Genomic DNA, 17,206 nt, shown 5'->3' on the forward strand with positions numbered 1-17,206 from the left:
GTAAGTCACGCTAGATAAGAGTGTCTGCTAAATGACCAAAATGTAAATGTATATGTGGATATTAACATACCAAAATGAACTGCAAAGCACATTGGGTATTATTATTGGCCTTGTTTTCAGGCGGAGCTCATTAGAACAATACTAAGCATGCTTTACAAGTGTCCATTTTTACATATACATTTATATTTAGTTAATGTATCAGACACTCTTATCACACCATAGTACCAGACGTCTGATACCAATGCAGGGTGAAAGGGGGCCACAAAATTGCGAACTATACAAAAAATGCTATAGAAAAGTATTTTGAAAATACAATTTACAGCTCTCAAAAGTATCATGTTACAAAATACATTGGAGTGTAGTTCAGCCCCATGTAATACAAATTACTCAGAAGTAATTGAAATATATATTTCAAATACATGCAACAGAAATACTGCCCATCTCTGCTGGTACTGTACATATAGCCATGCTTCATAAACAGAAAGTCTATACTTGTTTACTATTTCAAATAAAATTCAAAAAGACAATTGGATAAAGAAAGGAGAATGTTCCAGTAGTGATTGATCAGGACTCAATTAGCTTGTCATTTTTATGGACTTAACAGACTTACTGGCTGCACTCTGATATTCTAATGATGCATTGGAAGAACTCCCAGTATGCCCTTTCCATTCAGACACCTTGCCATGAGCAACAGCACTAAAAACTGAGCTTCCATCTTCAGAGGGGGCATCACCACCACTCACTGAAACCTAAAAGCAGAATTGAGTAAAGCACTTTGTTGTGTCCCTGTTGTTCGAGGGCTCCCGAGTGGCACAGTGGTCTAAGACACTACATCTCAGTGCAAGAGGCGTCACCCTGGTTCGAATTCAGGCTGCATCACATCCTGCTGTGAGTGGGTGGCCTGGGTGGTGCACAATTGGCACAGCTGGGGTAAGCTGTCATTGTAAATAAGCATTTGTTCTTAACTGACATGCCTTGTTAAATAAAGGTTCAATATAAATAAATAAATAATAGCAGTGCAGCTGTATGTTATGTAAAACAAAAATAGCTTTGCACAATATCTTTCTGGTACATTTAGCTGTTGTTGTACTGTGCTGTATGGTTAACTGTCTATGTGAATACTTTAAGTCTAATGTTACGTGGCTCTTGCACTATGTATGTAATGTTTGCAAATGATGTGCTGCTAGTCTGTCTAGGTGAATAATTGTATATTGACATGCTGTATGAGACAAAGAAATTCCTTATAAAAGTAATCATCAACTTAGTACAGAAAGGAGAATTTAGCAGGAGTGGTGGTTATTGTTCAAGACTCATCAGTAAGCTTGTCATTTTAATAGACTTACTGCTGGGAAGAGGGAAGTCTATGCTTCCTCTGTTTGTCCTTGTCTTCCTTGTTGGCTCAATAACACTGACATCTGTACTCAGTTGACCTAGCCATTTATTCACTTTGTTAGTCATAAGTATATTTGCCTTGGCGTGTGCTGCAGTACTATAAGCTGAGCTCCATCTTCAGAGGGGGTGCCACCACTCACTGAAACATAAAAGCAGTTGAGTAAAGCCCTTCATATTGTGTGCCTTTCTTATCACACAGTAAAAGTAGTGCAGTTGCATGGTATGCACTTAATGAATAGGCATATATAATAAAAACATGCAAGGTCCAAGGTTCTCTTTTAAAAAAAAACAAAGTTACTGCTGGGAGAGGAAAAAACAATGCTTTCTCTGCGATTCCTCTGTTGTTATCTTGACCATCTTCTCGACTAGATCTTCCCATTCAGTTACAGATATAGTTTTTTTCTTCATCTAGATCCTAATTTCTGGTGTGGCAACTTCTGTTCTTTGCCACCAATTCATCCTTCTCCAATAGCTCTGTGACCTGGTTTTGTTCATGTTATTAAAAATACATTTCTCAATGAGCTATTGTAGGGCCTCTCCTTCACTTTCAATGTGCTGCTCAATGGCATGGTCTCCTAGCACCATGGTGTGTCTCCAGACTGTCTCACTGAGCATACCCATGTGTTCCTCCGCGGTTCTTCTTTCGACTTCTTTGAAGCAGACGCCAGCCGGAATGACCAGAGGGAATGCATGTGGTTGAGGCACACAGAGACACACTGTGAGCTTTCTCCAGTTTCTCCATCTTTGGAGTGTTGATCTCAGAGGTTGTCCATCTTCCTGATATGTCCAACAGTGAGCTGTTGCCCTGCCACTGCACTCTGCCCCTCTAAACACTCAGATGTTACTTGCTCAGTCTGAAATTCCTCCCTTACCAGGATGGTGTTGCCTGCTGAACTTTTTCCCACTCATTCTCCATCCCAGAAGAACACTCCTGAGTTCTTAGAGGCGGATTGCAGGTTCTGTGAAAGGAGTGTAGGGTGGAAAGTAAGATACAAAAGTTCCCTGTACCATTTATTTATTGAAAGAGACTGAAAAAAATAGTGTTAGTATTTACTATATCTATGTTTAGGCTTATATCAAGTAGGCCTAAGTGACATCAAGTAAAAGAGAAGTTGGTCTCTGCAATATGTGAGAGAAATTTGGCATCTACAACTGAAGAGTTTCATTCCAAAATGCTATATATACATTTTCAGAAATGTTGGTACATTTGCTTTTAGTGATGAAAGAAATTATGAAAGAATGTGTGAGTGAAAAAAAACAATCTAATCATGGCAAGGGGCTGTTCAATGACAGACATGTATTTGTTTAAAATGTATCACTTGGTTTCATTTCAGAGACACAAATAATCATGTTTTATATGCTATATATCTACCGCACTCTCAGAGACATAAGTACTACTGCTAGGTTTTGCACAGTCAAATGTAATATAACTACATGTGACATCAATTTATATATATATATATATATAAGAGAGAATTCAATACAGTAATATGAGATCTGTATGTAAAACAGTTACATTTAACACATAGCATATGCTCTTATCCAGAGCGACTTACAGTAAATTAATTCATCTTAAGATAGATAGTGAGACAACCACATATCGCAGTCAAATATACAGGATACGAACATTCTATTTCAGCTAAACAATGGATATATAGCATTTTGCAAAGAAATGTATTTTCGTACACATCTAATATCTATGAATTACAAGTCTGAGAAACAGTATTATTTTACACACAATTAAGCAATAATTTCTGATTACAAAACACAAATGTGAAAAATTGGTGGATATAGCATTTTGGAAATAAATTCTTGAAATGGTTGAATTATTAATGTGTGATACCTCTGTCACAAAGGTAAATTAAGCTAATAGAGGAAAGGGGTAAAAGACCACAGTAGTCATGTGGGTCTACTGCAAATGGACCACTGCACTGGTCTTACCATTTTCTTTGATCATATTTCATTGCTCTCGCACTTTCAACATCCTCTGTTTCCCTCTGTCAATCGCTGCTCTCCTCTTCAAGGTCTTGTAAAACCTACTGTAATCCCGATTCCTATCACCATCCTTTCCACCTCCCTCAGAAGCTCTGTGGTCTAAGGGAGATCATTCCATTTAAGTTCAGCACATGATGCCTTTGATCACACTGTTTCAAGAGCAACTTGAGAGCCTTCCCTTCTCTTTCCATGCTTAATGCTCTCTGCTTTATGTCCTCTAGTGGGTTCTCTGTAGTGAACAGCACTAGCGTGTCTCCGTACGTTTCGACCAAGTAGTTCCATGTGTTCCACTACTGCTCAAAATGAGCCATTAAGTGGACCAAATGACCAAAATAAAAGCTTTGGGCCCCTGAGAACACACAATGCACTATTTCCCACTTATCTAAGTTCGGGGTTTCTTAGATTGATCCGTTCCTCCTGCCCGGTGTGTCGACTAGTTAGCTGGCGACGTGCCACCTTATCCAACTTCTTCTCACAATGTGCAGTTCGTCCTCCAGTAGCTTCAAAAGCCTCTCTGCCCAGAATGACTGTTTCCTGCGGAGTTCTTCAAAGCTTTAGTCTTTCCCAGCAGTACTGTCCTGCGTTCAGATCCCAAGTGATGAAGTGCTGGAAGCCATATGACACAGTTTAGGATTGGGTAAGTAGGCACAAAACAGAAAATGTTTTTGAAACGCTTGCCGCTGTTGAGACTTGAGACAAGTTAATTGACAAAGAACATGTGGCAATAGGGTTCTTTATTGACACTAACCATTTAGATAAATGTGGCTATTATTTACCTGTTTCTTTCCGTCATCTCCTTTTTCTTCTCCAGAAGTTATTCAACTTCCGAGTATTTTCCGCTTTGAGCATATTGCTAAGAACATATTTGTTCTCACATTTTGCAACAAGCCACTGGAGGACTTCCCCCTCCCTTTCAATCTGCTGCTCAATTGTTATTTATTGTAGGCCATCACCATATGTGAACAGAATGATGACATGTCTCGAAACCATCTCACTGAAAAGACCCATGTGTTCTTCCACTGCGCTCTTATCAGCTTCTCTTAATGGCTCATCGGTTGGGATTACCAGGAGGAATACATATGTCACTGGACGGCACAGACAAATGCTATGTTGAATGTCTTCTTTAAACCATTTTGGAGTGGTCACTGTCGGAACACTGCTCCAGTCTGGTGTTTCAATCACTGTGACCACCATACAGTGTAGCTGGTAGTGCAACTGACTGCTTTGTGCAACTGACTGTTTTTGCCTACATTTCTATATACCCACGATGGTATTTCTAGAGGAACTCTTGCCAGAGATTCTGCTGCCAAGAAGCACAATCTTGACTTCTGGTAGTGCTTGGCCTGTCACAGAGAAAAAGAGCAATCTCAGGTTGCCTTTCCAGACATGAGCAATGGCGATATGAAACTTGAGCAAATCATGAACAGTTTTTTCCTGCTTCCTACAAACATTATACTGTATTGCTGGTGTCTATGTCAAAAATACAAAAACATGCTTTGTCCCTCTTTGAAAATGTTGGACTTACCATGACTGGAAAGCATGCAAAAACTTGCCATATTTCCATGATCACTCATAGCCACCAATTTATTCTGCAGTTGAGTTGAAACTGATATCATACTACCAGCTACACCCAGTTTCATTTGGTACAAAGTACAGAGATGTCAGTGCCTTCTATGCACAGGTAACAATATAAGCCTAATCAGCATAACAACAGCATATATAATGCTTCAGGCCGTTATATAATGCAGACAGTTGTTTCTTCGCTTTCCTCAAATAAGTAATTGTTGGCCATCTTTACCCACAAGGTCTGTTGTTAAGCAACAGTAGTTTAGTCACATAACTGCTGCTCTGGCACCCCAATGGTGGAACAAGCTCCCTCACGACGCCAGGACAGCGGAGTCAATCACCACCTTCCGGAGACACCTGAAACCCCACCTCTTCAAGGAATACCTAGGATAGGATAAAGTAATCCTGCTAACCCCCCCCCCCTTAAAAGATTTAGATGCACTATTGTAAAGTGGTTGTTCCACTGGATATTATAAGGTGAATGCACCAATTTGTAAGTCGCTCTGGATAAGAGCGTCTGCTAAATGACTAAAATGTAAAATGTAAAAAAATAACTAAAGACACCAGTGCCTAATCTCAATTTGGATTTCTCACCTATTCTTGCCATGGTTATTCATCCTGTTACACCAACAGGTATAATGCATTAACATGTGGTTGTAATGCATCTTGTCATAAGCATGCATGACCTCTTACATGTGTTGTCTCATAATGATCGTCAATAAATAACAGCCACTTTAGTCAAGTGCCAGATGTAACATTTGAACAAATGGGCTCAGAACGAGCCTTTCCTGCAGAGAAAGTTTTCTAGAACCTTAATTCTCATAGAAATCAATATCTGTTCTTCTATGACACAGATGGATCCATGATCCCGCTTCAGGAGATCAGTTTCTCCCCAGACAGTAGTTGATTCTACGAAAGTTGATAGTAAAGTTGAATCTGTAAGTAGGGGGGAAATAATGATCAACATCTAAGAGACTCTTGAGGAATGTGTTTACTTAGCAAATAAACTCACTGGAGCAATTTAATGATGAGTGAGGGGCTTTAGGGGTGGTTTGTTACTGTATTGAGTTAGAATTTGGTTTTATGGTTTGCCAGCAAACCCAGTGGTAAATATGAATTGGTAAGTTCTACACTCCTTTGATGGACACTACCTGTGATTCAATAATAACAGTACTAGAAATCTAAATTCCAATTACATTTTCAGTTTAAAAAAAAAGAAGTAATTGTTGGATCTGCTGTAGTTGCTTCAGCCATCCTCTGCCCAATGACCTTTGTGAGACAAATGATTACAACTAAAGTCCTTTAGATATCAAACTTTTCTTCACAAATGAAATGTCCATTCTCCTCATAGTCCTCGCGAGTGACCACCATCTCATCAAAGTCTGGGTTTTCTGCCAGGAGCTTGCCTCCTTCCCATGGGTAGGAGATTGGACTACGGACAGAGAAAGGTAACGTGTTCATTTACAAATCGGTGATAAGATTTTACTCCCTAAATAAAAATGTTAAGCCATGAAAAGTAGTTGCAAACTCTAGTGTTTATTTCTTCTTCACGCTTCTAAATAGACCCTGCCTGTGCACTCACTTGGGTGGCTGCAGCACAGAAACCTGGAAGTCGGTGGGGGTGAGGGAGCGGACCTCTTTGTACACCCGATCTCTGAACCCTGGGAACAATGTGTTACCCCCAGTGAGGACAATGTTCTTGTAGAAGTGGGGCTGCATCTCTATACAAGGAAACAGGAGAGAAAATGTCATTTTATTTCATTGACACCTCTTCACCTGTTCAATCTCTTGTATGACTGTGAGTGAAAGTGTGATGATTGTTCTTTCTCCTACCCTCTGGCATGTTGTTGATGGAGTTGACTAGCGCTTCAGGGATGCCCATCTCATGGATGCCGATGTCTGAGGGGTGAAAGAGCATCTCTGGGACGGCAAACCTCTCATTGGCCAAGCGCAGGATCTGCTCTCCGGTCTTGTATTTCCCTGTGAAATTCATCTCCTCTCTTGGCTGGGGGAGACACAGAAGATGGTCAGAGAACAGGGGACTACTCCATCCACAACCTCCTTAAATTGTAATGTAAACTCTGCAAAAAAATAAACGTCCCTTTTTCAAGATCCTGTCTTTCAAAAATAATTTGTAAAAATCAAAATAACTTCACAAATCTCCATTGTAATGGGTTTAAATACTGTTCACCATGCTTGTTCAATGAACCATAAACAATTAATGAACATGCACCTGTGGAACAGTGGAATGGTCGTTAAGACACTAACAGCTTACAGATGGTAGACAATTAAGGTCACAGTTATGAAAACTTAGGACATTAAAGAGGACTTTCTACTGACTCTGAAAAACAACAAAAGAAAGATGCTCAGGGTCCCTGCTCATCTGCGTGAACATGTCTTAGGCATGCTGCAAGGAGGCATGAGGACTGCAGATGTGGCCAAGGCAATAAATTGCAATGTCCGTACTGTGAGACCCCTAAGACAGCGCTACAGGGAGACAGGACGGACAGCTGATCGTCCTCGCAGTGGCAGACCACTAACAACACCCGCACAGGATCGGTACATATGAACATCACACCTGCGGGACAGGTATAGGATGGCAACAACAACTGCCCGAGTTACACCAGGAACGGACAATCCCTCCATCAGCGCTCAGACTTTCTGCAATATGCTGAGAGAGGCTGGACTGAGGGCTTGTAGGCTTGTTGTAAGGCAGGTCCTCACCAGACATCACTGGCAACAACATCGCCTATGGGCACAAACCCACCATCGCTGGACGAGACAGGACTGGCAAAAAGTGCTCTTCACTGACGAGTCACAGTTTTGTCTCACCAGGGGTGATGGTCGGATTCGTGTTTATCGTCAAAAGAATGAGCGTAACACCGAGGCCTGTACTCTGGAGCGGGATCGATTTGGAGGTGGAGGTTCCGTCATGGTCTGGGGCGGTGTGTCATAGCATCATTGGACTGAGCTGGTTGTCATTACAGGCAATCTCAACGCTGTGCGTTACAGGGAAGACATCCTCCTCCCTCATGTGGTACCCTTCCAGCAAGCTCATCCTGACATGACCCTCCAGCATGATAATGCCACCAGCCATACTGCTCGTCCTGTGCATGATTTCCTTCAAGACAGGAATGCCAGTGTTCTGCCATGGCCAACAAAGAGCCCAGATCTCAATCCCATTGAGCACGTCTGGGACCTGTTGGATCGGAGGGTGAGGGCTAGGCCCATTCCCCCAAGAAATGTCCGGAACATGCAGGGGCCTTGGTGGAAGAGTGGGGTAACATCTCACAGCAAGAACTGGCAAATCTGGTGCAGTCCATGAGGAGGAGATGCACTGCAGTACTTAATGCAGCTGGTGGCCACACTGACTGTTACTTTTGATTTTGACCCCCTTGGTTCAGGGACACATTATTCCATTTCTGTTAGTCACATGTCTGTGGAACTTGTTCAGTTTATGTCTCAGTTGTTGAATCTTGTTATGTTCATACAAATATTTACACATGTTAAGTTTGCTGAAAATAAACGCAGTTGACAGTGAGAGGATGTTTATTTTTTGCTGAGTTTAAGTGTAACAATGAACAGAAAGTGCGTTCAAATAAATGCGTGTGAAGAATCCATACCTTGCAAAAGCCCTTCTTGATGGAGCTGAAATCTGGTAGCACATAATCTCTCATCACTGTGTTGTCCTCTCCTTTTAACCTGCAAACAGAGGCGATCACCACCTTTAAATCAACACTCACTCAATGTCTCACTCATCTACTGACATAACTGCTTCAATTAAATAGTAGCCTACAAGTTTGGGGCAGCAGGTAGCCTAGTGGTTAGAGCATTGGGCCAGTAACCGAAAGGTTGCTGGATCGAATCCCCGGGCTGACAAGGTAAAAATCTGTCGTTCTGCCCCCGAGCAAGGCAGTTACCCACTGTTCCCCGGTAGGCCATTGTTGTAAATAATAATTTGTTCTTAACTGACTTGCCTAGTTAAATAAAGGTTAAATAAAAAAAACTGTCCTTAGAAATGCACATACATACATACATACTAAACAAGACTTGTGTCTTGTTTAGCAGGCGAGACGATGCTCTAATAAAAATGAAAATGTCCTTACTGTGCTATATCCATGTCCTTGTAGAAATCCTGGGATACATAGCACACATCCTCTTTCACCTGATTGATCACATGGGTCTCATCCATGACATGCAACTGCCTGTTGAGGAAGGAATAAAATTATATCAATTACAATTCTGCACAAACACGTGACATTGGAGAAGCTGTAGAAAACTATGAACACAATATTCAATGTCAGTTTGACATGACAATCTTACCTATATGAAATAATCTCCTTCAAATGATTGGTCAGTAGCTTGCCCCCTACGTTGATCCTACCAAGGAAAACCAAATGAAACCATGGTCAACTCAAAATAGTGTTACATGCTAATAGCTAAGTCCCAGAACCATTTCGCATTAGCTTTAGGGCACAGCACAAATAAATAACACCGAAGGCTACCATATTTCATACCATATGTATTTTTAAGACCTCCATGTGGAGGTTACTCATTTTGAATCATGTCGTGGCACGTTTTTGAAAATTATAGTACTTTTTGGTAACATTTTTGCACTGTTAATGTTGAATAGCAAGTGTTAACCTGCATATCCCATCCTTCATTTTCTTCCCCCTGCAGTAGGGGACTATGTGGGTGAAGGAGAAGCCACTGTCCACCACGATGCAGCACAGCTCCTGGTTGTTCACCTGGAAGTAGCGGTGGGCGCTCAGGGATCCAGCTGAAACAAAGAGGACATCCGCATTACACAGCCAAGTAGGAATACTTTCTACCATTATCACAGCCAGGTCTGTATCATCATAATTTAACTTGCATTGGGTTGAATTTATCATTCAGTCACAGTGTAAGATCACAATATAGATATCTTAGATCTAGCATAGATACTAATTGAAAACACACAAGCCTTCGGCCACTGGGGAAGTCCTTTACTGAGTACATTGAACTCACCATTAATTCTGAGAGCTGCTTGGAACTGGTATTCCTCAAACAGGATCTCATTCATGGACTCCTGAATGGAGGTGAAGTTGAAGTAGGGCTCTGTGATCACTACACTGGTGTCTGCAAAGTCCACCTGCAGCCATAACATACACATTGCAACTTCTTCCCCACTGTTATCAATCTCCACCTATCTTCAATTCCATAGGGTTACTTACACAACATTTGTGATTCAGCTAATTGTGGAAAATCATTAATCACAACACAGTGGATCAACAGCACCTTAAACATTTCCTTTCCAAAGAGGTGATCCCACACTTTTCTTTGGACATCCCAATTAACAAGGTAACCCTGCAACAAAACAGACGATAAAAATCATTTTAGTCTTTCGGATGCAGTGCCCCTTTTGTCCGCCAAGCCTAGGAATCATTTACTGGCAAGATGCAGCGCAACCCCCTGGAGACACGGCCAGATTACGTGCGCACCTTTTGGAAAGGGAGAATGTAGAAAAGTCCTGAGGGATCCTTGATTTCATCCAGTTGGTTGGCGGTAAAAGTCTTCAACCTTGACGTCTTGGAGCGAAACTGACAATTTGGGATAACGCTATGGGAAAAGAGAAACAAGAGCACTCTGCTTGAAATCGAAGAGGTCTGCCGATTAAAGAGGTAGTTTAGGATTTTACAATTTAATGTTAGATGGGTCCTCATCCTGCAAGTAGTCTATGGGCCAGGATAAACTGTAATCAATGGTTCGGTTTTCTTTACACAGCCACTACAAACGTAACTAACTTCAGATTTGGTATTTTTATTTTAACTTTAGATTAGTTTTTTACATGCCCACACCACTTCCATTGATCTTAACTTGCAGTGGCTTAAGTTAGCTGAAGTTTGCAGTAACTGTTTAAAGAAAACCGAACCACGCATAACAATTTCTCCTGGCTCGTAAACAACTTTCAGGGTGAGGAACCATCTAAAATCAAGTTGTAAAATCCTGAAATACTCATTTAAAGATATGATTATTATTGATATTTCCCATTGATTATTGAAAAATATTATAAGTTATAAATGCCCCATGAGCTAGTACGACTGTTTCTCTATTACCCAAATGAAAGGTTTTATTACTCCATTGTTTACAAACAACAAGAACATAAAGCTTCAAAATATCATGTACATGTCATGAAGTGTCAGTCCTTGCATCTAGCTAGAGAACAGCCTATGAATTTGAGAGGTAGCTCATTGCCCTAGCCCCATCTGTATAGATGGGTTAGCTGACAAATTCAGGAAAACGATGTGCACGCATCAATGGGGCAGAAATCCATGAGTTGTTGTGATTCTGGACGGCCAGATAGCTACCAACAATGACAAACTGCCATGTGGAGAATCGTAAGTGACTAGTTGCAACAACTTTAATCTTGCTGTTGATACCATCCTGTCTTGTTCTGACTGATTTCATGTCAATGCTAATATGGATAAAATCTAGTTAACCAACAAGTAACGATGTATTTGAGAGACAAGTACTCATTGTGGAAATGTATTTATGTTTAATATAAACATTGAAGACGAAATATAGTTTACACGTTGTCAACAATCTAAGCCAATCCCGTCTGTTTTGCCTCATAGTTGTTGCTGAACAACCAACCTGTCTATACCAAAACAAGTGACGGGGCTGCCGTTTTGCTGAAAAACGATTCACAGATTGAAGATTTAACCATCCGATCTCATTATTCCCTTGAAATTGGTCACAATAATAGATGCATTTTTTTCTATTAAACATCCAACAATAAAAAGCACAACGGTATGCTTATCCAGTTATATTTGTTAGCTAGCATCATAGCTTGTAACGTTGTTACCTGACTTTTTCGTGGCTGTATCCAATTTTGGCCGAATAAGCTCCGTTATCAAGAACTAAAGTGGTCATTTTCTGTAACTTGCGAGACTTTACCAGGGCCACTTAAACTGTAGTTCAATAAACAATCAAACTACAGTAGCTAGCTACATAGCTGAGCAAATATCGACTTTATCGTGCGCTCTTCTAGCGTGCTTCTTTCTGGTCAATCATTGCTCAAGAAATGTGTCCTTCCAATAGTTAGGCCGGGAGGAAGCGTGTTTTATAACATTAGTTCCGGACCTGTACCAACAAACATTGGCATTTATTGGCATCTTGAAAATCACAATCCACAAAGTTCCGACAGTGTAAAATATACGCCTACAAGGTCCTCCACAATAACATGATCAAACTGGGGTATGCAACCTTTATTGTTATAACATTTGGTAAAAAACTCAGTTGCACACATTTCAGAAATGGCAGGTATTTTTGATCATTATTTTCATAGCATCAGTAGATTCATTTTGTTTAACGTCTCTCCCAAAATATGAATGGCCAATGCCTCCACAAAATGTTACCAAACACATTAAATCATTTTTGTAACACATTTGTAACCATACATTTAATCAAATTCTGTCCCATTGAAAAATTCACCAGGCATTACGAAATCTTTGGAAAATTACAAAATAACATTTCCATGTGTCTGAATAAGGATGGTTTCAGAAAAATTAAATTAAGTTCAGTCTTTCACAATTTATTTGATGAGGATTCAAAAACATAGAAATGATTTCTAAAACCTATTGAGATGTTCAGAAAACCTGACGTGAGTCTACAGGTTTTCATTAGTTCCACTCACTCATATAGGCTCCATATTTAAACTAATCAACACAATGTCTGAACTCTGAACTAGGTTTTGTGGGTGAGGTTACTGATAGTAAGAGCGGTAGCGGGACTGGTCTGGGAGCTGGGGAGGACCAGGCATCTGGCCATGGGGTGGGGGCCGCTGCATGCGGGACGGGTGAGTGCCCCTGGGGGCTGGCCACATCCCTGGGCTCAGTCCCCCGGGCTGGTTAAAGGGCGGGCTGACAGTGCCCCGATCCTGCTGCATGGAGCTTGGATTGTAGTGGTGGGGAGGGGGCGTGTTAACAGGAGGACCACCGTGTTGGGGCAGGGGGCCTGGGGGAGGTGGGTGGTTCATGTAGGGAGGCATCTGGCCCATGATGTGTCCAGGTGGTGGGGTGATAGGAGGCAGGCCTGAGGACATGGGAGGGACCTGGTTGTAGACCAGATGAGGCGTACCGGGGCCCTGAGGAAGGTGCTGCATAGGGTGGCTGAGGGTGGGTGGCGGCTGAGGGGGTGGGCCGTAGTGCTGCTGCTGGGGTGGGAGGGCCATCAGGTGGTGGGGCTGGCCAGGGTAGTCTCCCTGATGGGGGTGGGGAGGGGGCATTCCCTGGGTAGGCTGGGGAAGGGGCGACTCCCCAGAGTCATCCTGAATGGGCACAGTGATGAGGTTGCTGTGCTTGCGAGTAGTCAACGTGGCAATGTGGAACATCTCCTGACCCAGTGGGGGGCGATGGAGGCCAGAGGGGCCCAGTTCAGAGGGGGTTGACGGCGAGGCGGGAGGGGGCTGGCCATAGGGGTCGTGTCCCTGCAGCTGTGGGGGTATGAGGGGGTGTCCTTTGGCCAGGTGGGGCAGTGGTAGCAGACGAAAGTGGTCAGGTGGCTCTGAGGCCAGTTGTGGATGCAAGGGCTCTAGGCATGGTAGAATGCCCCCTCCTGCAGCCTTGGCTGCCCTTATGTGTCGGTGGTTGACATGGGCCTGCAGGTCGCGCTGGGACAAGTAGGTGCGCTTGCAGCCCGGAACGATGCTGCACATGTAGAGGAGGCCCCGCAGGCACTGCTCAATCCGCTGGACCGGATCTGTGCAGCTGTATAGGGTGAGACTAATCTCAGGGTTTAGTAAGGGAAGTGGAGCCAGCGACAACACACGCATTACATCAACACATGCTTTGAGACTTAGCAGAGAGACTAGACTGTGCACTCACAATGTGAGGGAGATGGCTCACAACAGTTAATGACTAATTTAACTTGTACAGTATAATCGAAGGCAAAGGTTTGAGAGGCAATTTACCCTGGACACATCTTTTCCATCTTCTTCTCATGGAGCAGGGCACAATCATAGCAAAATACATGCTTGCAGGGAATCTGTGGAAGAGGAACACTGTTAGCACACATGAGCGCCAAGCGTCAAGCACAGGAGGCTGGTGAGGGGAGGACGGCTCATATTCATGGCTGAAACAGAGTAGATGGATTGGCATCAGACACATGGAAACCATGTGTTTAATGTATTTGATACCATTCCACTGATTCTGCTCCAGTCATTACCACAAGCCTGTCCTCCCCAATTAAGGTGCCACCAACCTACTGTGGTGTCAAGGCATAAAAATGAATGAATAAAGAGTGTGGATTATAGTTACTTGCAGAAATATTCCTAGTGAGGGAAGGAGGCATAAACTTACCATGCGTCCATAGAGCTTTATGGGAAGGCCACATATCTCACAGAAATGAACTGGCGTGTCGTCCTTCTCGCCAACCAGATTCAGCTGAAGAGACAAAACTAATATTTTCACATTTAGCTGTCTCTGAAAGAATACACACAATATGCAGCCTGCAACATCATGATAGTGTTATTTTGGGTCGCAACAAATTAGAGTAACCGTGATTTAAAAGAAAAATAGAGAATGGACACTTACTTTGTAGTCCCAGAACATGGGCTGAGGGAACCTCCTCTGGTTGCCTAACGCATCTCCAGACTTGCGCTCAAATCTATCTTCCTGCTTGAACCCAAAGCCCTCTAAAACATTAAGGAATACAACTGGCATGAATGGCAATTCTGGATGTGCTTCTCTCTCCTTCAAGCCACCATCATGCTTACCTTCATCATTAGGCTGGGTTTTGGAGGGCAGTCTGCTTAAGGGTCTTTGTGAGTGGTTAACAGCCTTGCTTCTGACTGGCTGCTTGGATATCAGCTTAATCGGGATCCGTCTGCGTACATCATGGCCCTCCAGAATGATTGAACCATCAGTGCCTTGTAGATCAGTGTCTAAAAATAATCATGTCAATGTCAATAGCCATAGCTAGTTGAATGTGCACATTTATCTTTTTTCAACGTGTTGGCTGTAACTGTTTAAACTAATGCTTGGGTCATAGATTATTATCCTCTGTCTCTGCTTGGGCCAGTGTCAGTGGTCACAAAACATGCTTATATCCTGCCTGTCTAGTTTGCTACTTGTTTGCATGCTAACTTCAACAGGTTACTGTTGCATAGTGGTGTTACATGGTCTACTGGGATGCATTTTTGCATCCTTTACCTAACTACCAATATCAACTACAACAATATAATATGTATACAGCTAGCTAACGTTGGCCATAAGCATATAGCTACTGTAGCTCGCTAGCCAACTGAAAATAATGCGAGCTAGGCAGTGCTAGCCCTCAAAGGCCTTGAGCCCAACACAGTTTCCTGTCTGTGTTTTCGGCTCTAGCTACCTACAGGAAACACTGCATAATAATAAAAGCCACTGCAACACAAAATGTATCATATGTACACCATACAAAATAGAACAAATGGATGTACACATACAAACTCCTCACCATTTTGGTACATTATCAAATTATTGACGCATTGCAGTATGGGAAAGGATTGTTCTTCTTCTATACATTTGTATTGGCCGATCGCAACCAACTGAAAGGCGCATATAGCGCCACCAACTGTACTGGAGTGTAAGGCCAGTCGCAGCCTTCCTAATCATCTACTGTAGTTCTCTTACCTGGCCGTATGTTTCTGCCTACTGTTCTGGAGTGTGAATTCATTACACGATGTGACACAAAAAGGGTAAGGAAAAAGGACTGGGAAAAGGGAAGAAAAATTGCCCTACCGCCTAACCTGGGGCGGCAGGTTAGTTGAATATTGTTTTTATTTACTTTTTTGCACACCAGTATTTCGACTTGCACATCCTCATCTGCACATCTATCACTCCAGTGTTAATTTCTAAATTGTAATTACTTCGCTACTATTGGCCTATTTATTGCCTTACCTCCTTACTCATTTGCACACACTGTATATAGATTTTCTATTGTGCTATAGACTGTACATTTGTTTATCCCATGTGTAACTCTGTGTTGTTGTTTTTTGTCGCACTGCTTTGCTTTATCTTGGCCAGGTCGCAGTTGTAAATGAGAACTTGTTCTCAACTGGCCTACCTGGTTAAATAAAGGTGAAAAAAAAATGAAAAAAGAAAAAGGTTAGAGCATTGATCGAATCCCCGAGCTGACAAGGTAAAAATATGTCGTTCTGCCCCTGAACAAGGCAGTTAACCCACTGTTCCTCGGTAGGCCGTCATTGTAAATAAGAATTTGTTCTTAACTGACTTGCCTAGTTAAATAAAGAATACATTTAAAAAAAACTACACCCATTAAAACCTCACCACTATTCCATCTGATCCAACACCAGGCCAACTCTTCTGCAGTAAAATCTCATACACCCAAGTACTTTTCTGCAGCTGCCACCACATCATCTATTTTTATGTGATATACGTTCCATTTCCGCGGTAAAGTTGATAACCATGGCTATGAACGCTAACTATTGGCCTTGGCTTATTCACAAGGAGTCTCTTAGGATCCCTCGCCCTGTACCCATCTCCCTCTACTACTGTCTTTAGTGCCTCAGCATACGACACCTTCTGTACTACTCTGATCCTGGCAACCTCAACCTGCCTTTTTTTTTCATTGGACACTTCGGATCTCCAGCACCATGTGTACCCCTACAGTTACAAAAGCTGAAGAACATATGCACATCCAGGTACTTTCCGCAGGTGCTGGAGTTGTAGGCAAACTCGTCGAAAACAGAAAGGAAAACGCTGCTCATGCTCCCAGGTGATATTTATTAATAACAATGTTTCGACCCTTAGTTCTTCATGACTTATCAATGGTATATGATGGATACCTGATGAAGACCTAAGGTTCGAAATGTTGTCATAAATAAATATCACCTGGGAGCATGAGCAGCAGTGTGCGGCGTTTTCCTTTCTGTTTACCCCTACAGTTAACACACACAACTTTTTCAACCGATACATTTACATTTAAGTCATTTAGCAGATGCTCTTATCCAGAGCGACTTACAAATTGGTGCATTCACCTTATGATATCCAGATATCCAGATACTACACATTCCTTTGTCTCATGCCCTGCTGCACACTTCTCACATCTAGGAATCTCCTTTCTACACACTGCTGCAACATGATCATAAGCTTGGCACCTAAAACACCTTAATGGGTTTGGGACAAAAGCTCTCACGGGATAACTGACATCCTAAACTGACTTTGTCGGGTAAAGACTACATCAAAACCAGGGGTTGGAACCAAAAATCTTTTCC

At 42.2% G+C, this 17,206-nt stretch overlaps 2 protein-coding genes across 2 annotated transcripts; both read right to left on the minus strand.

Annotated features, from left to right (window-relative positions):
- Nucleotides 1-5,926: 5,926 nt before the first annotated feature.
- Nucleotides 5,927-12,031, minus strand: actr6 (actin related protein 6). Its single transcript, XM_014125076.3, has 11 exons — nucleotides 11,798-12,031; nucleotides 10,434-10,551; nucleotides 10,231-10,299; nucleotides 9,961-10,084; nucleotides 9,598-9,733; nucleotides 9,277-9,333; nucleotides 9,060-9,158; nucleotides 8,577-8,655; nucleotides 6,787-6,958; nucleotides 6,536-6,674; nucleotides 5,927-6,385 (listed from the first exon to the last, which is right to left on the minus strand). The coding sequence occupies exons 1-11, from the start codon at nucleotides 11,863-11,865 to the stop codon at nucleotides 6,256-6,258; spliced, it is 1,191 nt and encodes a 396-aa protein (XP_013980551.1). The 5' UTR covers nucleotides 11,866-12,031; the 3' UTR covers nucleotides 5,927-6,255.
- A 154-nt stretch (nucleotides 12,032-12,185) lies between these two features.
- hakai (E3 ubiquitin-protein ligase Hakai) lies at nucleotides 12,186-15,444 on the minus strand. Its single transcript, NM_001173564.1, has 6 exons — nucleotides 15,427-15,444; nucleotides 14,708-14,875; nucleotides 14,526-14,626; nucleotides 14,292-14,375; nucleotides 13,904-13,977; nucleotides 12,186-13,715 (listed from the first exon to the last, which is right to left on the minus strand). The coding sequence occupies exons 1-6, from the start codon at nucleotides 15,437-15,439 to the stop codon at nucleotides 12,698-12,700; spliced, it is 1,458 nt and encodes a 485-aa protein (NP_001167035.1). The 5' UTR covers nucleotides 15,440-15,444; the 3' UTR covers nucleotides 12,186-12,697.
- Between the last annotated feature and the right edge of the window lie 1,762 nt (nucleotides 15,445-17,206).

Source organism: Salmo salar, chromosome 10 (genome assembly GCF_965601325.2).
Source record: "Salmo salar chromosome 10, fSalSal1, whole genome shotgun sequence".
Classification (NCBI taxonomy): Eukaryota; Metazoa; Chordata; class Actinopteri; order Salmoniformes; family Salmonidae; genus Salmo; species Salmo salar.